This window comes from Chaetodon trifascialis, chromosome 4, assembly GCF_039877785.1.
Source record: "Chaetodon trifascialis isolate fChaTrf1 chromosome 4, fChaTrf1.hap1, whole genome shotgun sequence".
Lineage (NCBI taxonomy): Eukaryota > Metazoa > Chordata > Actinopteri > Chaetodontiformes > Chaetodontidae > Chaetodon > Chaetodon trifascialis.
Genome location: NC_092059.1, coordinates 18159437 through 18181659, shown reverse-complemented (window position 1 = coordinate 18181659; position 22223 = coordinate 18159437). Strand labels below are relative to the sequence as shown.

The following is a 22223-nucleotide window of genomic DNA, read 5'->3' as shown; positions in this document are numbered from 1 at the left end:
AGTTGCACTTTGATGGCAAACTGAATTGCATTCCACAGGAATGATGGGTAAAACCAGCTGCGACCTCCATGGCCAGCAGTGTAAGTAAGTGTGAAGTGCTTTAAGATGTACAAGCACTAGTGCTGCACGCTGCTGGCTCCAGAAACTCTCTCTCTGAATTAACACCAGATTCCAACTTCTTTCTTAAAATACAAAATCAACCTCTCTGCAAGAAGGGGGGTCTCAATAGCCAAGTCTTAGTCAGAGTCTTCTGGTGTGTGTCCCTGTGGCATTTTTTTCAATTTATATTTATAGAAGCGCCAAATCACAACAAAAGTTATCTCATAATGTTTCTCACATAGACCGGATCAAGACCGTACTCTTTAATTACAGGCCCAACAATTCCTACGTGAGCAAGCACTTTTGCACGTTTTGCTCTGTCTGTGTTTGATTGACATGCTTCGCAGCCTGTCAGGATCGGTTGTAGTTGCCGCTTCCTCTTCATTCTTTTGGCCAAATTTGGATTTCCATGCTCAAGGAACTAGCAAAGGTGGTGGTGAGCTGTAAAATCCAACCTCTAAAACTCCCCCTCAGAAACCTATGAGTGACGTGATTTCCACCATATCCCATAGTATCTGCAGTTTATGGGCTAAAATTCCACAAATGAGACCCAGGTTGCACAAAAAAATGGGGGGTTTAGGCTTTCCATGTATGTATCTCTGTAAACGAACCCCTGTGGAGTCCTAATCCTAACTTCTGGCTCCACAATTCCAGAGTCGAAATGAATCTAGACCACTGTGACCGAGAGTGAGTGAGTCAATGTGCTGCTGGTAGCCAGATGGAATAACTCTCTACTGTCTGAAACTAAAACATCAACGGAAACAAGATGACATGCAGAGATGGAGCAGGACTCACATCCAGTTGTGGAGCTCTGCGCCTGAATTGGCTCGACTTTATTTGGAAATGTAGTTTGGGTTGAGTTTGTTTAGGAAAAGAAAACTCCATTCGTTGAATGTGAATGGAGTAAATTTGTTTTTCATATACATTTATTTAGTCTTGAAGTGTAACTGGTCCTCATGTGGCCCAAACTGAGATTATTTTCTCTTTCTGTGAGATAGCTTGCTCTCTTCTATTTTTTGTGGTCTCCCTCTCAAAACAAAGAAAATGAGCCCGTGCACCTGTGTTTGTGTATACGTGCACATTTGCTTGTCACGTGTGCAAGAGCGAGTGTTTAAGTGTCCGTTTGCATGTGCGTGAGAGTGTGGTGATCACAGTCTGCCATTGTTGAGTAATGTCTAATTAAGGCCCACAATGAGGCAGGTAATCTGGCCGGGGTGTGTGGAGGGAGACGGGGGAGGAGGGGGATAAGTGGAAGCTTTGGCTAGGTGATGATTTGGGTTGATTATGTGCACTAATTGGGCCAGCCAAGTAGCGGAGCAGTGGTTGGAACCTGCAGTCTCACCTCTCATTAAAATGATCTAATGATGAGTTTCCAGCTCTTCTGACCAGAGGAGCGGGTGGTCGTGTCGGTCGCTAGTTAGCAGGCTGTCCCTGAGGACACGCACCCTAAAACAACCTACACTGTTGTCACACTTTGGATACACTTGCAGTGGTGGGAGTGGGCTCGCTACAGATAAAATGATCTGTTGTTGTTCTTACAAATGCAAAAGAGTGCTTTAAAGGTAGGAGGTGTTGATTGTTAATTAATGCAGCCATCATTCAAAATACATTTTAGCTTTAAATCCAAATGCTTTGGTTTTTACTAGTTATTTTTGAATGGCACCATTACTGATTGTTAGCTGCTTTGCCCTCCTACCTTTCCTATCTTTTAAAGAGGAGTTCTGGTTTAAGTTTGAACAAAAAGGTTTACAAAAAAAGACAAACTAGTAGAAAGTTTTTCAGGACTTGAGCAGACCTTGGCTCCACATCTTGACAATGAAAGAAAAGTACTGTATTGCAGCTGCTTGCCTTATTTATTTATTTTTACACCAGAAACTTGCCAAAATTTGCCCAAGGATTTCACTGCAGCGTATTGTTTCCACGCAGAGATTTGCTGATATTATAAGTGATTGCACAGGAAACTAACAGCAACTTGGGGGTCAATGTGGTTGGATTTAGCTAATGGAAAACAGTGCACCATGTGTGTGACTGAGTGATCTACATTCACATGACATGTTCTTCACACTCAACATTTAGACAGATACAAAAACTTCAATACAACATCAGTACAGCGGTCAGTCACATAAGGTAACAGGCCTGTAAAGCGCTCAGAGGAGACACTGAAGCTCTTGCTGTATACATAAATGGCCAAAATGATAAGAAATGTGTTTAAAACCATTGTTGACATCATTTAGTTTTTTTCCTTTTCCTTCACCTCGCATCTCTGCTTTTATTTGGTCATGGCCTGTAAAAACCCACAAGATTATTTCTCATGCTTTAATGTCTAAAGAATGCTGCTGTTTCTTATTGTCTTAATCACAAGTGTTGAGGTACGTGTGCGTGCGTGTCAATGTATGTGTGTGATCACTTGCGTAACATATTTATGTGACTTGAAATGTGGAGCTGTCTTGGCTGTTCGGTCCATGTTTATGAGATGGAGTTTTATGCGCTCCATGGTACAAAGGGAGGAAATGAAACTTCCTCATGTCTCAGACAGTGTGGGGCATGTAGTCTGCTGCCCTAATCCCTCACCTGCTCCACATTACCAAATCCCTATTACCTGCAACCCACCTAATCTTGGGATGTAGTTTCTGTCAGGTAGGATTAATAACACCCCACTGTGGCCTGAGTGTTTGAATCTGTGTGTAAGTGTATGTGTATCTGTTTAAGTGTGTCTACCCTCCCCCCCTCCCACCAACCCCTTTCTTTAATAAGCACGTTGTAATTTATGGTTGTAGTTCATCGACGGACGGCTGGCCAAATTGAACGCAGGCCGCGGCTTCTCTGACGTGTTTGAAGAAGAGATCACAGAAGGGGGCTTCTGTGGAAGTGAGTAGTGCTAGACCTGTCTATCAATCAGCCACATTATATATATTTTTTGCTGTATTTCATGCAGCAGGCAGTAGTTATCATGCTTTAGTAAGACATGAAAGCAGCGAACAGAATAAGGAGAAACCTTTAAAGTTCTCATAATTAAAAGAAAAGGCACGTATTTGGGCCTTCCACCGCCCAAAAAGTCTTCTAAAACACTGATAAGCTGATTAAAAAGACTGTAATTTATACAGGATACTGCAGGCATCTTGTTTATATTTTAATAACATTTTAATGTCAAAGCATTTCTGGTCCTACTTATTGTTTGAGTCAAGTTTAAAGAGTGTTGTAAAATTTCTCATGAACACACCTGTGACCACATGAAGTGCTTTAAGTACTGCTGCATTAATGAACTTTAAATTTTTTAGAAGAAATGTTTTTAATTATTCTTGATAAACAATGACAATGTGACAGTTTGCTTCGAATTCTGCCTTAGTGCCTCTTAGCTATTTTAAAATAGCATGGGGAATTACTTCTTTTTTTCATGTTTGACGTGCATCTCGAGTGTCATATTTTTGTAAAAATCTTATTGGAAGTGATAACAAAGGGTACTTGTTGATCGGATTGAATGTGGCAAAAGAAGATTGACGAAAGAATTACAGTAATGAAGCTTTGGCAGGATTGAGCATTATTACACGTGAAACTCTGCTGATTCGTATTTACAGGACAAGAAAAAAATGCCCTCCAGATGTTGTAGCTAAATCTTCATATTATTGAGCTTATCAATTCTAATCCTTAGCCGAACCCATACTGTCATCTGCAAAACCCTGGATACCACAGAAAAATACCCACTATAAAACAACCAACCATGCAATCCAATCTATTCACTTACTAATGGTAATTCTAGATTCAGCACCAAATTTTTATTATATGCCAAAAGGGGCAAAAGAAGAAAGCAAATAATGTTGAATTTATTTCTATTTTACCCTTTTTAATCAGCCACAGTACCTGATGCACTGACACTATGTTTGACCTGTTTAATATAGAAAAGGTTTTGTCTACAATTTAAAACATGTCACAGTATAAAATACATAGTTACCTTTGCTTAACTATGTTAATACAATGCTCTCGAGTGCAAAATGATTAATTCATATTTCCTGTGTTTTATATATCCCTCCAGGTAATTCAAGGTCTTACCAGCAATGGATGCACACTGTAAAGGTATTCACAGAGTGGCCTGCATATCATACCTAAATGCTTTTATCTATGGCGTGTTTTTTTTAACGTTTCGCTCATATTATTCTCGAGTTCTATTTAATTGAAAGTGTGATTGACACGACTCAGTGTTTGAAGTCCTGCCGCTGCCTTTGGAATGAAGGGGCTGCCTGAACGTACAGATCCAGCGCGAGCGCAGTTTGGTGTGTGAAGCGGCGCGTGCAGCAGGACAGTGGAGACAGACAGGGAGGGAGACAGAAGTGATTTGACGTGACAAGACGTCCTCCGACATGACATGTTGATCTGGCAGCAAACACAGGCGTTACTCCGCTGAACCGACCCAAGAACATAGATCCCTCCCTCCTTCTTCATCTCCTGTCTCTTTCCTCCTCTCTTTCTCCCCCACTATCTATCTCTCTTTATCTTCCTCTCTCCCCCTTCTCATCTCTGTCACAGCCCCCCCCCCGGTCTCCCTGCCCCCCCCCTTTCTTCGCTGAGTATCTCTTCCTCACCCTCCCTCTCTCCCCATGCCGTCAGCTAAGGCTGAATTAGTTCTCTAGAGTGCTCTTCAAAGGTTTGTTAAAGTTCACATTTCCTGACTGACAGGGATCTATAAGAGGGGCCTTCACCTCGGCCCCTCTACTCCTCTCCCTCTGCCGACTTCTGAAACGCCGTCTGCCATTTACTCGGTTTCGCCATTTAGCCAACGCTTTGTGCTTACTCGAAAGACCAAACAGAGAAACAGAGTGAGACGCCAAACAAGAGATGCAGCAACCTCGGAGAGAGAAAAGAAGACACGCACAGAGAGCTATTGGGTGCCATAATGTCAGTCTGCAGAACTCAAAGCAGAAATCAATCACACGCAGTCCCTTCCATCACTTTAAGGCCGCTTCTAAAAAAAAACCTCCTGAATGCTGTGAATCATGCAGTTTATCATGGCTCAGCAATATGATACTTTATGTAGTGTCACCGCTGATATACTGACGTTGTATTACAATACGATTTACAGCTGCAGAGGGAGTTTCGCTGATGTTTTGATATTGAAAATAAGTCAGCTACTGTGATATGGTAAAAATAATTCTGAGTTTATTAATAAGGTTACTGTACAGCACAGTGTGACATGTCTTTATTTCACATAAGCTTGTGCTCAATCATACGATCGCTTTATGATTGCAGTAAAAGAAGATAGTCATCATGTTATTGTATAGACGTGCGCTTGTGCGTATTTGAATATTTAATATGAAAAATAAATGTGTGTGGAGTATATGTGTGGAAGCAGCTGACTAATCGTTTTCTGTGTCTATTACAGAGAGGAGGAGCGCTCTTCAACACAGCTGTGACAAAGGTACGCTCCTCTGCAAAGCTGCAGTGAAGCTTAATGTTTTCTTCAATATTGAAATGCCGCGTCCTGAAAATGCCACTGAAGTAGACCTCTTGCAGGTTATTCTGTGAAAATGAACCCGTCTGTGGAAGGCACAACAGATTAGTTTAAAAACTTGTGTGTTTTGGAATTGGCGGTGGAAGGAACGGGAGCACTGACGAGTCCATGTTTGATGAGCAGCACCACGTCGTTATGTTCTGTACAATAGGTGGTCAGGGTGCCCTTTCATGTTATCGCCTCCTGTTAGTGTGCGAGGCTTCTCTTATCCAGCCTTTTGTCTCCGTGTTTTTGCCACAGGGATCAAAGCATTTCTTGATGTTACATGAAACCAGAGCAGAATGTTAATGCAACATGTTTTGATTAGTAATCTGTGTGTGTGTGCGTGTGTGTGTGTGTGTGTGTGTGTGTGTGTGTGTGTGTGTGTGTGTGTGTGTGTGTGTGTGTGTGTGTGTGTGTGTTGTTTTTCCTCCCTAGGCCAAGAGTCATGCCAAGAGGGGCATCCGGGACATTAAGGGCAGACTTAAAGCAAGGGTGAGCAGCACGGACCTTCACACCTCTGACACACGTGCACACTCGTAGCAGCATGCGTACACACACTCGCGCGCATAATTCTGTTCTGAGGCACAGAGATAGACACACACACCCCTCATAGAAACAGACAGGATGGCTGCTTTACATGGAGAGTGTGATTCTGACGCAGAGGCCTTTAATGACTGTTGAAGCTTGCTTAGCGCTTTGTTCAGGGCTGTACATTTTTAACCAACGCCCCTCTGGCTATGGCCTGTCATGTCATCCGAGCCCCGGACCCTCTTTCTCTTTTATTGTCTGCATATTTCATCAGTGAGTCTGTGATTTCCTCAAAGCTAATGTAACGAGGTGTATGTTTCCATAAGCCTGATGGATTTGATAAGGCAATAGCAGTTTGATCTGTCAGTGGGAAACTGAGGAGAGAGGGCACTGATGATGAACAAGAGGAGTACGCAATGCTCTGCCATGTGTATGCACACACACACACACACACACACACACACACACACACACACACACACACACGCACACACACAGAGCGGAGGCAACAGAGGTGTTGAAATCTGTTTAATTTTGACGTTAAACAGATTTCATGTGTGCTCATAAATGAATTTACGAATGCACAAATGGATTAATTGAAGTTTCTCAGGATCACTCTTAATTGGCATTGTATTCATGTGTCTTGCAGCCACAGACCTCAATGCACAAGCGTGTCAGATGTGGTTACCTTGTCTATATTTTGTATATCTTGCCAAACAATCCCATAAAAAGATCAAAACCAGCAGTACCTCAGTTCTTCTCTCAGGGCTTTCTAACCACAGTGCCATGTCCATGAGACACAAACCTTTTCCTTTCTACTGAAAATGTACCTGTTTGGATCATTCCACAGGTAAACAATTCATTGGCAACAGGTGATAGTATCATGATTGGGTATGAAAGCGGCATCCTGGGAAAGGCTCAGTCGTTCACAAGCGAGGATGTGAGGTTCACCTCTTTGTCAACAGCTGGCCACTGCAGTTTTCAGCAAATGTTGCTCAAACACAAGAAGGTTTGGTTTGGTTTTGGAGTGTTTACACTAACAGGAAGGTGTGTGTGGGATTGACTCTGGTAAACTTCAGTGCCTTTGTAGGCCATAACGAAGGAATATGTCACCAAATGCTGCAACGTGGCTCACCGAATAAACAGCATCAGGCTTTAGATCTTGTCGGTAGGATCAATAAATCATTTCATGGGGTTTTTTGGCAGTAAGAAAAAAAAGAATATCATCAGACTTTGACTTTTGAAAATGTCACTGAGAAAAGTAAACTGGGCAAAGAGCGTCTTTGTTTTAGATCAGTAATCTCTTCTTTCATGTGAAATGGATGAACTGAAATGAAGGAGAGAGACGTTGGATGGTTTGTGAACGCAAACGTGCATCATTCTCCGACCGATACGTATTTTAGTCAGTTTAGTTAACTTCTACTACACACGATCATCAGATTTACATTCATGGCTTCTCTCTCAGGAAGAAGAAGAAGAGGGGATGACAGTGTGTGCAGGGTCTCCCACCAGCACCAAGAGCCTGTCTCCAAGGAGACTGCAGAAGATGAGACGGGTATGACACCGACACACACGCACACACAGATGCACATCAGTGAATGAGTTAACTGCATGCACACTGACTGATCATTCCAGAGCTCAGTTTTCACTTGACCCACATGGATTCAGTCGTCCACTTCAGCACTCTGTCTGTCCACTTTTTGTCCTCATTTCTTTCTCTCTTCCTCTCTCCATCCCCTCATCTTTCTTTCCCCTTCTATTCCCACCCTTGCCTCTCTCTCTTTCTCCCCTCACTCTCTCTCTCTCGTAACAGCTCTTGGAAGCACCGTAGTTTGTCAAGATGCCAAACGTAACGATAAGCATTTTTTTTTTCTTTCAACGCACTCATGTTGTACATTCGGTATTTTTCTCCGAACAGCACGGACAGTAGAAGCAACTCATCTGCTGGTCAGCATTTCCTCTGAAGAATTTGCTTGTGCGCCATAAGTGGATGGACTTTTTTTTTCTTTGTTGTGTGCAGAGCTGGCATACAATGTGCAAGCACATGCACACTCACAAAACACACATTCATCAATAAATTTATCGAGAGAGTTAGAAGATTCTAAGACACGCTCGTATAGTGTCAATGAAAATGTGCTCGTATTTTTTTGGCACAGGACGTTTAGTTTCATGTAATTAAAATATCACACTTATGTACGGTATTAAACACATGCACACAGCCTCGGGGTTAGTTATATCTCCCACCTCGTATCTATACCTCTGTACTCTCTGCTGGAGCTTTTCCACCTCTTAATGCTAAACGAATAGAGGCAAGTGGACTCCAAATTGTGTCTGAAGAAACACACACACAAAATAAAACATGCCTGCAATGTACACACTTGCATTTTGGTAACAGTCATGCAAGAGCGTGATTAGGAGAGGCTGTGCTGTCTCTAATTAGCGTTGCGTTTCCTGTGTGTGTGATGAGGCTGGAAAGTCTTAGCGCAGAGGAAGGTGTGACGGCCGGGGAGAGGAGAGGAACGGCAATTAGGGCTTTTCTAAAGGCCTCCTCGGACACCCTCCCCCCCAGCTAGTGCACACACAAAGACGAGGCCAACCCGACACACACACACACACACACACACACACACACACACACACACACACACACACACACACACACACACACACACACACACACACACACACACACACAGATTAACAGTTAACATGCAATTAATGTGCATACACACCCGCAAACGCGCACACACCGTAGTCAGGATACACACATGCTCACACCCCTGTCCCTGCCATTGAGGCGTGTTCATTGCCACAGTAACGGGTCCCTGGAGACCACTGGAGGAGGGACACACAGGACACAGGGTAGCATGTCCCACAGCAAAGGGTCTGTGTGTTTGTGTTTATATATTATCCACAATGCTCTTCCCATTCTTCTCTTTCTCTGACCTCCTTGACACCGCCCAGGTATATTACTGTATGACCCGGAGTCCCACACATTAAAGACGCCTGAAACTAAGACTGAAAATTGAGAAGCCAAGAAAGCCTTGATTATTTATGGCCTCTCAGTGTGCAGTAACCCCTGAAAGATTGAAACTCAACAAAATTTAGAGGGAGATTGTGCTGGAAATTTTTCCAGTGTTTTGTTGTTTTTTTTCCACCACAGTCACATTAGCTTATGTCTTCACATGCACATATTAAAGGACATTACTTAGAAACTCAAAATGGAAGCTGTAAAAAGAAATTCTTACACAAAAAGTTTTTTCATGTTCAGTTCAGTAAGAAGGTTTTTTCTGTTTGTGAGATACCACGGGGAAAACATTTGGCAAGTACATAATGAAATAAAGGCTCTTTTTAGGTTTCTCGTGGAATTTTTCCTCTTAGGTGGCCACACTCGATGCTAGCCGTTTACTCACCTCCACCTGACTCTTAAAGCACACCATATTCACATTTCAGGTGCAGTTCAAAAGAATATTTGTAAGAAAACATATCTTTTGTCCCTGCTCACCTTATCTCTCCATATCTCACCCTTCTACGTTTTTTCTTTTATGTTTTCTTATTTTTCTTACATTGCTTCCTGTGAAGTCTTGATACTGTGCGCTGCCCACAGCGGTCTTGACCAGGTGTTCTTTGCATGAGGAATTACTCTCAGGGGGACTAACCTGGTTAAATAAAGGTTAAGTTGAATGAAAAAATCTAAATTAAAAAAACGTACCTGTATACCTCCCCCACCGTTCATGCCCACACACAGACACCTTTAGCAGTGCTTTGGCCTCCTCTCATTCTCTCAACACACCTCAGTATAAAGTATTCAACACAGCGCCACAAAAAAACCTTCAGAAATTACACTGCAGTAGTTTTAGCTGCTGTTGTGTATCTGATAAACTAGCGGCTGAGTGTATTTTGAAGCTAGTGCAATGGTCCTGCTTATTGAGCAGCATTCATCAATAGAAAATGAAAGGAAACCGTTTCCTGGCTTCATTTACAATAAACTTAAGATATTTATGTGGATTTTCCTGAAAGACTTGGTGCGACATGCACGAAATCTTTTGCATTGCGTCCTTAGCTACAATATATATACTCCAAAGCCTACTCCCTGCGTCCTTTCCACATGTCCATACCTCTGACCAAGTGACCAACAAAGGCTCATTCACCTGCCTCATGAATTCAGAAACACGTTGCCATCCGACGCTCCAAAAATGCGATCTGATTAAAGACATTCCATCCGTCCTGCCTGAAAGAAAAAGCCTGATGCATTTTTATCATTCACCGTTTTCTTTTGCAAACCCCTCAATGTCTGTCCTTGAAAACGAAATGAATGATCCTGGAGTAGCTCCTTTTAATTAATCATAGCAAAATAATCAGAGTTATGAAATTCATATTCCATTTGATCAGCCAACCCGTGCAGCAAAGTGAAAGTTCTGCTGTCATTTGCGTACATGTTTCAGCTGTATCTGGCGATGTGGGTGATTTGTTGTGTTTGGTGAGCCTGTTGATTAAGAATGTAGGAGTAATCCTTTCGTTTGACAAAAACAAGGCTGCGTTGGACTGCTGACTTCTTGTCTGATTCAACAAACAACAGCCATTGTTCTGGCTCCTGTGTGGTTTTGTGTGTGAATGCCACGTCTGTTTTTGAAAGTCTGTTTAAGATTTTGTGTATCTGCTCTGTGTGTGTGCGTGTGTGTGCATGTTTTATGTGGTATTTTGCTGTAAGCATCTGCTAATAGAAAGTATGTCTGTGCCTCAGCCGTTTTGTCCATGTGTATGTCGTTGAGTGTGTGTACTGTATCTACACGAACATGCATGCATTTAGCAGTTTGCCTCAGGTTGGAGATAACAGAATGACAGCTGTTAAGAGAGCAGAGGAGAGTAGAGGTTGGGACAGTGTTATGGACAATGACAGCCAGCAGGCTTGTGGCCGGGCTCAGCCCCAGGCTCTGGACTCTTCACCTGGTGAGGCAGAAGAGATGCCAGCCCGGAAGACACCACACAGCTCAAGGTGGAGGGGAAACGGGGAGCTAACAAAGATGTAGAGCAGGAACATGGGTTCTGCAGTGTGTGTGTGTGTGTGTGTGTGTGTGTGTGTGTGTGTGTGTGTGTGTGTGTGTGTGTGTGTGTGTGTGTGTGTGTGTGTGTGTGTGTGTGTGTGTGTGTGTGTGTGTGTGTGTGTGTGTGTGTGTGTGTGTGTGTGTGTGCGCATGCGTGCGTGTGCGCGTGTGCATGCATGTATCTTTGCATGGGTGGATGTGTTTGTATGCTCCATCAATGGGGGACAGCTCATGTGTTCATGGCCAGTGGACACATATGTACACTGTACACATGACTTGTGAAGTGTGTGTGTGATAACAGGGGAAAGCGTACATTTGAGTGGTTATGATTTCAGGATGAAGGACGATCATATGTCTCTGAGCTCAAAGATGCTTCTACTAATACTGTATTTTTAATACAGCAACACTTAATGTGAAGTATTGCTCATGAACGATTACGTATGTGTGCTTTGTGTTGAGTACATGATTGAAAACGCTATAATATGAACAATATGCTAAGGCAAGACTTTCTGGGTAAACTGAATAGCTAATAGCTTATTTTAAAGCATATTCATGTAGTGTGGACTATAGAGCATACTGTGCCTGTGTGTTATAATTCATAATAATTAAAGTTTTGATATAATTGTGAACGGAAAATAGCTCAGATATGCTCATAGTGCTCACTGTAAGATTAATATTGCGGGTAAATATTGTTAGATAAGGAGTTAAGATGCATTACAATGAACTTTAAGTGCAGTGGCTCTGTCTATAGCTGTGTGCGTGTGTGCGTGCATGTGTTTACATGGTTATTTGAGTGCGTTTGTAGTCTCCACTTCTCCCCACTTCAGAGACCCAGCTGGCTTCCTCGCTGAAACCAAAGTGCCATCTCCTGGCACCCTCAAAGTACTGCACTGCGCCCATCCACAGAAAGACACCTGGTGATTTTACTGGATGAGTTTAGCTTAGTGTAACAGAATGAGAATAATGCACATTTTCCTTCTTTTATACGGCTCCTGTTTTAAACGAAAGGGAAGCGGGCTTTCAGCAACAGCCAGTTGGACAGACGAGTAGTGGATCTTGCCTCAAACGCTGTCCCCCCCCCCCCCCCCCCTTTTCGAGTGAGCAGCTCTTAAACAGGCAGACACAGACTTGGCCGTACTTCTGCAGCGGCTCTGCCTCTCCCCAAGGTTTGTTTGCATTTTACCGGCATTTCTTTACATACAGTGCCAAGCTGTGAGATCAGTGCCCACTCAGAAATACCATATGAAATGTATAATGTAAGACTGGCTATTAAAGTCCGCTAGCGTTTGGCCCTGTCACAGAGAGGCATAGTTGTTCCGCATAACCGGTCATGCGGGGAAGGAAGGGAAGAGGAGGGGAAAGTTTGTTTCTCCAAATGCAGCAACTAAAATGAATGGTGATGACTATTTTCCCCTCATAACCGCAGAAATGAAATGTAATTTGTTCTATCAAATCTGAAGATTTTTTTTTTTTTTTTTTTTTTATAGGCTCCTTTCATACCTTTGCTTATTACATTAGGAATCCCAGGGTATGCAGGGTCAGTGGAAAGGATAAGTTAGTCATCTTTACAATTCTACCCTCATTTGCTCACAATCCACGACTGTAAAGGCTTGTTCATGATGATGCTGAGGACGGGAGTGGATGTGCTGCTTTTAGTGTCTGAAGCCCAAATCTGAGGAAATCGTGATTCTTTTACTTCTTTCGCCAGGTACTCTGGAACTCGGATCAAAGCAAATAATTATAAAGTAACATAAAAATAATTAAGAAGTGGTTCCCTCCCGAGTAAGTTAAGTCAGCTAAGTGAGTACCCTGAACAAGAGAGGCTCAGATGTCAAATCTTATCCTTGATTTAAGGAGCACAAGAGGATTTTCTCCCTCTTCCAAAAGACTGGATTAACCGACAGCAGTTTCACTGAAATGGCCTGACCGTCTTTATTATTTTCATGACTCATGTTCCTCTGCTCTGTCTCCTCCTGACTGTCGCTCGCCGCGTTCTGTAGAGTCTCACTTGTGGCGATGTGTTGGAGAGGAAGGCAAGCGAGAGCCAGACAGACAAACTGTGACATCTGCCTGTGACGGCAGAGTGATGGAGGGAGAAAATGGGAGACAGGAAGGCACTTTTTCATTTTCACCTTTCAGCTTCCCATTAGCCGACAGCGAGAAGCTAATGAAGGAGCAGGATGATAATCTGTTGTTCTGCTATTTTGTGCTTTCCACTGTCCTGTCAGGCCCGGGGAGGTACGGGATGGCGGCAGAGAGCTGTCACGGCTTCAGCACGCATTGAGAATATCTCGTTGTGAATGTCTAAATTTGAGGAGTATATTTTTGTTGTTGTTTTTTACATTGACACACAGACCATCTAATTTTAGATCTTGGATTTAACTGCTGTTCTTGGTTTTGGCAGTTTTTGAGAATATTATGTTCGAGTAACTAAGGAAAGCACACTTTGTATCTCACATTACCTGTAAAATGAATGCAATGTGTCGGCCATCATAAAAGACTGTGATAAACCCACTCCTGCGCCAAATTTGGCGCTTCTATCGTAAAATGCTCGGTTGTAGTAAATAGTTTCATCTTAACTGCTGCACTAAAGGGTCACAGTGAAGAGAGGGAATGACAAATTGATAAAGCCGTGAAGTGAGGTACCATCCATTTACTGCTCCCTATGGAACTTCCTTTCGTAGACGGCACCAAAGCTGTAACAGAGATCAGAGGGCCAGGCTTCATGACCTGTGTCTGGTTGTGTTTGGGTTCACCTTGCTTTAATAAACACCTAGACGCAGAGAGAGGCCCCGCTCCCCTAAACACAGCCCTCTTGCACAAATGCATGGTCTAAATAACTGCGCGCACCATGAACATACAGCGCGTGTTTGCAGCGTTTGTGTGTTTCTGTCTGAACCTCACCCTCCCCAAGTGTCTCACAGGTGCATCTCCGCTCTGCCGGCCCGCTGTGGCTGGCTGGCATGTCGGCCTGGCCCCAGATTTACTGCCCTGACACAGGAATCCATTAAAGGCTGTTTAGGGATCCCAGGCCTGAGCCCCTCTGAAATCTCTTTCATTATAGCTCCAAGCTACCATGGAAGGGGAGAGGCTTGGCCAATCAGCAGTGCCACCACATGTGTTCGTGTTTAGCCCGATGGCTGAGAGGCTTAAGTGGCTACTGCACACATCTCCTCCGCTGACTTTTATGGAGAAAATGGCACTTTAACTCTTTGTGTTTTTTTGTAATAGGGTGCGTATGTGACCGAGTGTGTATATGTGAGTGTGTGACTTCCCTGGCCGAACACAGGCCCTAAATGAGGCCAGGCCAGCCACACGTTACATTCCGCCTGTCTGGCTGGCACTGCGTCCACTAATCAGGAACGGCTTGGTTCATTGTTCCAGTACGGACCCCCCTCCCCCCAATTCCCATCATTCTTTGGGGTTTTGAGGAATCTTTCCTCGCCTCTTAGCATTTCCTTCCTTCCTTTTTTCATTCACTGCCTTCCTCCTTCCTTTTTTTGGTCTTGTGTTGTTTTGGTTTTTTTTGCCTTTCATCATTAGTGTTTCTTACTGTTCTTCACCTTTGTGTTTTATTACAACCACAACTCAAGCCCAAACACCACTCTCTTCACTTCTTAAACACCCCCCATGCTCTGCTCATCTTTAGGATTTAAAGGACCTTTTTCTCAGTGCAGAGAAATTAGAGAGGTGGAGCTAAGGTGGTGTAAAAGACAACAAAAAACAAAAAAAAAAACAGTGAAAACGTCGCACTGCCCCCTAATGCTAACGCACATCAGTTATTAGCAGTGCTAGCATGTTAACCGTACCCCATGAGTGCATGTGTGTACAAAAAACAGAGAATGAAGGACAATTTGAGATTTTAACAAAAATAAACAAAGAAGGTGTGCAGCAATGTGTGAAAAGGTAAATAGACGAAATGCAAACAGGGTAAATTGGAAAGTGGCATCGTGTTAACATAAGCGAACATGCACATGAAGTGAGAGAGGAACATGTGCGTCGTAGTGGAAGGCATGTTAATAAGTGGCCTGGGGCAGATTTCGGGCTCCCATGGGGAGAGTCCTGCCCTGCTCTGTGAAGCTTCTGTCTCTTCTTTAACCCGCCCATTAAATATGGTACACAGGTGGCTTATTAAACCCACTGTGTCAGACAACTACAGTACACACTGATCACTCAACACTCAATGACAAACACGATCACGTGCACTGGAGCACACAATGCAAATGATTCATGTAGGTCCCCACGTCTTAACTCACAGTGCATGAGTAGCTTGTAGTTCGTATATAATGCTGGGTTTGATGAAACACTGCAGGGGATCTTAAAGATTTTTATCCCTAGACCCAAATTTGACAAATTTAGTCTCAACCCTAAGGGTCCAGGCTCATTAAAACAAGCCAGTACTCCAGTCTTATGGGGACCCACCAGACACAGGCCCGCATCTTGTCTCCATCGCGCTCTCAGTCGTCGTTTTCTGAAAAGCTGCACCTCAGCAGAACATTATATTCTGCCTAGACTCCATGTTTAGAGAGACCCCCCGGGTCCACTTTTATTGTTTTTATCATGTTACTCTTTGCATCTAAGTACATCCACTTTCTGTTTTCTCATTAACAGCATAACTTCAACAAGTCTCCCATGAGCATGGGCCCTCGAGATCTGGGATACGGGCTCGATGATGATGAGCTGGACAGTGCAAGCAAGTAAGGACTTGTTCTTTTATGACCTGATTCCTCATTTTGTCAATAAAGACATTTTCATGTGGTTTCAAGAATATGTGTCACGTGTTAAGATATGAGAACTTTTGCTGGCTGTTCGATTCTTTTAATTAAGAAAAAGTTGACAACATGTTCAAAGTTGCCTCTTCAAGCAATGTTTTTACTCATGATAATACTGCCCCCAAGTGGACATGTTCAGTCACAGCATTACTTGACAGAAATGTCAGTCATAGCCACTGTGACTTTCAGGTTATCACTGTGATATTCACAGTAATTCATGACATATGTTAAATATTACTTTTTTAAATTCCCACAATAGAAACAGTACAGTACATGAAACACTGTTTAACTCTCTGCAGGATCTCCTCAGAGGACAGCGGGGATGTCCCTTCTTACACCGAGGACAGCGATGATTCCTACTCACTTGAGCTGGACATGGACTCCCAGTCAGGCCAGATGAACCTGCTGGAGGAAATCTTGGACTCTCTGAACACCACAACAGTGGAGCAAGGCAAACTCAGCGCTGCCAAGAGCCTGGACTTCTTCAGGTCCATGGAAGATTTAGACTACAAGGCCCCGGTACGAAAGACAGTGACATTATGAGAAGGGCTTTAATTATTTACAGGTTCAGGACTTTTGGAAAGAGGGCAGAGAGAACAGAGACAGTTTGTGTTTTGTGGTACAGATACTCTCATTACAGTTTATCTGCTTCTCAGTGTCTCTTATTAGCTTCAAATATGGATGTAATTACACGTTTTCTTTTCGACTAGAGCTATTAGAGGATGATGAAATAGTTGAATCGCCATCAGGTTTTATGGATGATTTACATGTAGGGTTTAGGTTCATCTAGAAAAGTGTGTGCTGAAATGCTAATCCGTTACATCTGTGAAGTTTAAGTTCATCTCACTGAAACTAAGAGCTTCAAATGGCCTCATAACTGAAAATTAGTGCAGCAGGTTTCAGCAGGGCAGATATTGTTCTTATCATAAAAGTATATGTTTTATTCTAATTCCTTGTTTCTTCTGCTCCAGAGCAAGCCCACAACTTCCAGTGAATCTAAACCTGCAGATGAGAGTGGCGGCGGGGATCAGGGCGGCTGGAACATGGGCCAGGATGACAGCGCGGTCCACGGGAAACACCTTCCCCCGTCCCCACGCAGACAGCCCAACAAGAGCAGCCTGAAGGTGTCCAAGAACCCGACGACAGCTCCTGCAGCGCCCGTCACCACAGCTGCAGCTCCAGCCAAGAACGCTGACGTCTCCAAGTCACATCACCCCAACTCTGACCCTCACCCTCTACCTCCAGGGCGACAACCAGGAGACCGTTTCTCCTACTCGCCCTCCATGTCCCCTAGAGTTCCACTTACGCCACCATCTCACACCTGCAGTTCTTCAGCGGACTATTCTCCCGTTCCTGCTGGCCGGTTTCGGACCATCTCAGACCCCCAAGCCAGCACAGAGCCTCCTCAGGCCCAGAACCAGACTGCCTCCACTAGCATTCTGAGGAGGAAGGTGCTGTCCAAGGAGACAGTGAGGCACTACCAGGAAAAGGCCCTCCAGAGGCAGGGCAGCAAGGGTCACCAGGAGGTTCAGGCCAACCCGTCGAGGAACAGGCAGTCAGCTATGCAGGTGCCGTGGGAGAAAGAGGTGTCCAAGGAGGGGATCCTGGGCCTCGGCCTGTGTCTGGGTCAGGGAAAAGGCTCAGGGGGAGCTGTGGTGCAAGATCAAGGCCTCCTTGAGGAGATTGAGTCCATGTGTTGCCTCGGCTCAGTCCTCCACACCAGCCTGCAGCTGTCACAGGTTCACTGCAACAACGGTCACCAGCAGGTCCACGGCAAAGCCACAGACGAGTCGTAGGGACGTCACAGACTCAGGGTCTGTAAAATGCCATGGGTTCTACTGAAATCTGTTCACTTTAATCCTTCTGTTACCATTAACTGCAGTCTCAGAGCACTTGATTGGTCTGACCTTTTTTTATCTCAACACTGAGCTATCAGGAACAGTTCCGAACAAATCTGATGTCATACAGGCAAACAGAGAGAGAGAGCAGGAAACAGGAAGAGGCGAACTGGTGCACTGCAGAACTCTCCATCCTTTAAAGACATTTCTGTGTGAGATAGAGCCCTAAAAACTTCAAATCAACTTCAAAATCTACCCGTGTAGTAAGAATATCTCAACCCTTACAGCTTAGCATTGAGATTTTCCACTTTTAAGAAAACTTTTAAGAAAGTCCAACTTTAGAAACTCAATTACAAACTGAAAAGACTTGATAAGAAGGAGAGTTTTGCAGTGTGCTTACTGCTCATTGTAGTATTTCTGTCCGTCATCGTCTAAACTTGTGGATAACACATATTTTCCACCCTGTAACATTCAAAATGTAATACCTTAAAAAAAAGACCCACAAATTTCACTTTTGGGTAAAATGTAATAATGGAGGAATTTTCCGTCTTCACTTAGAAGACTTCAGAAAAGTCTTTTTCAGGATTGAGAAGGGTTGACATCTCCTCAAGACATCCTCATGTCAGTCTTTTACTCACTGTGTTCCAAACATTTCACACAAATTGTACTCCGTCTTGACCACCTGGCACTAAAACCATTTGAGCAAAACAATGATGTGAGACAGGATTTTCCGGACACAGAGTCCACTCGGGCCTTTGAAACTAATTATACACTGTGTAAGTTCAATGTTTTCTCATCACCATGCCTTAAATGGACATGTGATTTGTTTTTTTGATACTCTGGTGTCTTAATCTGTAGATACCATAGCAGGTACTTTTAATCAAAACCTCTGATCTGACTCTCAGATCTTAAATGCAACAGTTAATAGATCTTTAGCAGCACTGTATTTCTCTGGATTAACACAGTACTTAATATATATGTATACGACGTGCTTTAAGCTGCTGTTTTAAATTGCATTCCAGATAACGAGATGTGCGTGTAGAAACCTCTTTGTCTCTTTCCTCTTTCTTCAGAGGACGCTTCTGTCACTCTGAAGAGAAGCTAATACAGTCACATGTTCAAGTGGCTCATCTTTAAATGCCAGTGTCAATGCTCCACGTCCTCCTCTTTACCACTCTCCCCCTCACGTTGTCCCTCCTAATCTTCCGTCTTTTAGTCTTTTCAGCGCATCTTAACTTTCACTCTCGACCTTAACGGTGGTGGCCAGTCGTTGCAGAGCTAACGTGGTTTGGAGTGGACGAGGCGAACCTTGAAGGATAAGGCTGGTGATATTCTGGGTTTTCTGATTGTCAACAAATCCCATGAAACAATGCGCAATACTCCGTCTCTCGAGGGTTTCAGACTTGAGTTCCCATCCCCAAGCCCATTTGTTCCTACTGAAAATGTCAAAAAATCTATAGTTTCATTTGGAAAAATATAAAATGTAGTTTTTTTAATCGAACGTTAATCAAACAGGAGTAAATGGTGCTTTTTTTGGGGACTATGTTGAGCCAGAGATCACCTGTTAGTAGGATGAATTCTTTGTTTTTGGTCCTTTCATGGTAAGAGGAATATAGAGTATCACCAGACTTATCACAGAGCTCAGTCCGTCTTTCTGTCTGTGTCCCCCTGTCTGCGCTCACAGGAAGAACTGCAACCTGTGTCCTTCTCAGTGAGAGTCACACTGTAATGTAAAGCAGTGGTTGATGATTGTACTGTAACGAAGCAATACGGTTCTCCTCAGAGAGTATCTACATGGATGTAACGTGTACAGACAAAACAAAAGTATTTCTATTACAGGCTCTCCTGTGGAGAGACGCGCCCGAGTCCACAGATTGTGGGTTCCCATCGTTCTCTGCGCCGCCACAAACCCAGAAAAAAGAAGAAAGCTTTTTCATGTGCTTGTGTTGGGATTATTACATTTATGGTTCGTTGTTCTCATGATTTATGCCAGACGCCAGTCGGTGTGGCAGTTTAATAGCAGCTATTTCTCCACTTTTTGAGTGCTGCTCTGCGTTAACGATTTGCTCATAAAGTCTTTGGCGTGCTTCTAAAAGCCCAGGAATCAGTCTTAGTAATCCCAAAAAGGAGGAAAAAAAAAAAAACAGTCTCCAGAACAAACTCTGCACGGGCCTTATTCATTGTAAACACTTTAAAAAACATATTTACTATGCAAATATTTCAAATTGTCAAAAAGGTCAGTTGTCGTTAAGAGTAATGACATCATAATGCACAGTTCTACTTGAAAAATAATCACGGTGGAATTAGTTTGTAGTGGCAGTAAGCCTCACGTGTCCCTGAATAAAGAAGTAAATATCAAAGTCTATTTAAGTGTGTGTGAGCTGAGGTGTGTCTGTGGCTGCTGATGACAGAATGGAGAGCATGGTGTGCCTTATGCAGTGAGAGTACCACCCAGGATAATCACAACAAGGTACAGTATTACAGAACGGAGACGTATGCAATGTTTTCAGACCACCTTAAATCAGGAACATGATGGCATTTATATGATAAACAGACACAAAACCTGTTTTGGTCCGTAGAAACTGACCTGAAATGAACTCGGGTTCTAGCTTTGTTTTTATAGCCGTTTTGTTTTCGAGCTTCGGCTTCGGTCCAGCTGGACTGACTCAGTGTTTCTCTTTGCTGTGGTGGTCGGTGGGAATCTTCCTGCCTGTATTTAAGAGAGGATCTCTGAATTTCTCTGGGTTATTTGACTTTTTGTAAATTAGGTACTTTCTTTGGTTGTACTAATAGGTGATTACTTGTTCTTTTTTTCTTGCTTTTTTGTTTTCTCTCTTCTTTAAAAAAACAAAAACAGAACACTCATTCTGAGCTAACGTTGAAAAAATGTTTCTCAGAGGAGTTTCTCTAGTTGATTTCGTATTGATGAAAAATTATTTTCAACTGAATAGACGTGTATTTTTGCTGGCTTGAGTTTATTTTACATGGATAATATATATAAATCTATATATATGATTGGTGTTGTATTGTGTAGAAAAATGACACCTAATATTTGAATGTTTTAGATTTTATTTTTGGAAGAAAGAGTATTAACAAACGTCCCATGTAGCCATTGACATTCAGCATTTGACACCTTTAAATCAAAATAAGTAGAGACTGACGGTTGCTTGTACATGGTACAATGCGTATTGTTGTATCTGCATGTATGTACCTGTATGTGTTGTATACTATGATTTTGTTTAGTTTTACAGATGTGGTCGATTCTGTTGGTATTAACTATCAATTCAGGTAACACTTTATATTATGGTACATATATTCACCATTAACTTATTGTTTCTTAGTAACACCTTATTCTTCATGACCATATTCTACAATACTAGGCCATTAACTACGAGTTTTCCTTTAATAACCTCCTAATTACTGTTTATTGATAGAGAGGAAGTTGTTATACATGACTTACGATCTTAATGACCTTCCCCTCAGTAACCCCCAGAGTGAGTGAGGCATTAATAAGTGCTTTATAGTGACTAATTAAGAACTAATATGCTACTAATGTGCGTGCTAATAATCAACCAGCTAATGTTGAATATGTGTACCTTTAATATAAATTGTGACCTTATTTCAGTATTTAGCACTTCCATCAAATCAAGGATGATGGAAATAACATTGGATCTCGTACAGTAAACTCATTCTGCCTTGCGTTGGGTATTGTGGAGTTAAATGCCATCTGCCTTGCATTTTATGTAGAAGGAAGCATTTCTACTTTGGTTACTGGCTACTGTAAATCTAACCGTAGGGGTTTGTGGGGAGAAATACTTGAGCTGTCAGCTGCTGTTAGGGGTGATATAAAAAGCTTTAGTGTCTCTGTTCCCGTTTACACTAATATTGTACAACAATGAAGAAGTGATCGCCAGGGAATTTACATTTCAATGTCTGCAGGCTTGTGATAACTGAGGATACCTTATACTCTGCTAATAATAGTGAAGTAGAATTGTCCAGAAATTACAAATTGAAAGTGAGTGAGAGGCAACAGATTATGTAGCAGCTTTGACTGAGGTACTAAGGAGCGAGAACACAGGTTCAATATAACACAGATATAACATCGCCTCCCCTTATCCACACATTCGAGGTGTGTGTTCACTGCAGTGATAACATTGGACAAGTTACTGTTAGCAACTTTTTTTCTTTTTGGGGCATTGTAATGATGATTAACTCTTCAGTATGCCATATACTGACTTTCTGATCTTGTGCTCACTTGCATGTTCTCATTGCAGAGAAAAAAACTGTCCTGAACAACTGAGGTCACCTAATGTCTCTTTATGAGTAACTTGGTACAACTGCACATAATGTATGCACTGTGAACTGAAAATAAATTATACTGTTTCATGCTTATGCATCTCTGGACTCATTTTCTGGAACAAAATTTTGACAAAACCACAGCCGGGATGGTATATTG

At 42.8% G+C, this 22223-nt stretch overlaps 1 protein-coding gene across 4 annotated transcripts in view; it reads left to right on the top strand.

The window, feature by feature from the left end:
* Nucleotides 1-22159, top strand: part of dennd1b (DENN/MADD domain containing 1B) — a 103925-nt gene extending 81766 nt beyond the window's left edge. For 3 of the 4 annotated variants that reach the window (XM_070960247.1, XM_070960246.1, XM_070960245.1), the window contains 8 exons: nucleotides 2877-2967; nucleotides 4130-4170; nucleotides 5474-5509; nucleotides 6020-6076; nucleotides 7578-7667; nucleotides 15769-15854; nucleotides 16229-16448; nucleotides 16901-22159. In XM_070960247.1, the coding sequence (XP_070816348.1) occupies nucleotides 2877-2967; nucleotides 4130-4170; nucleotides 5474-5509; nucleotides 6020-6076; nucleotides 7578-7667; nucleotides 15769-15854; nucleotides 16229-16448; nucleotides 16901-17725 (1446 nt within the window). In that variant the 3' untranslated portion in view covers nucleotides 17726-22159. Of the gene's footprint in view, nucleotides 1-2876; nucleotides 2976-4129; nucleotides 4171-5473; nucleotides 5510-6019; nucleotides 6077-7577; nucleotides 7668-15768; nucleotides 15855-16228; nucleotides 16449-16900 lie in introns of those variants that run through there. The other variant, XM_070960248.1, reaches the window with a different exon arrangement.
* The last annotated feature ends 64 nt before the right edge of the window (nucleotides 22160-22223 follow it).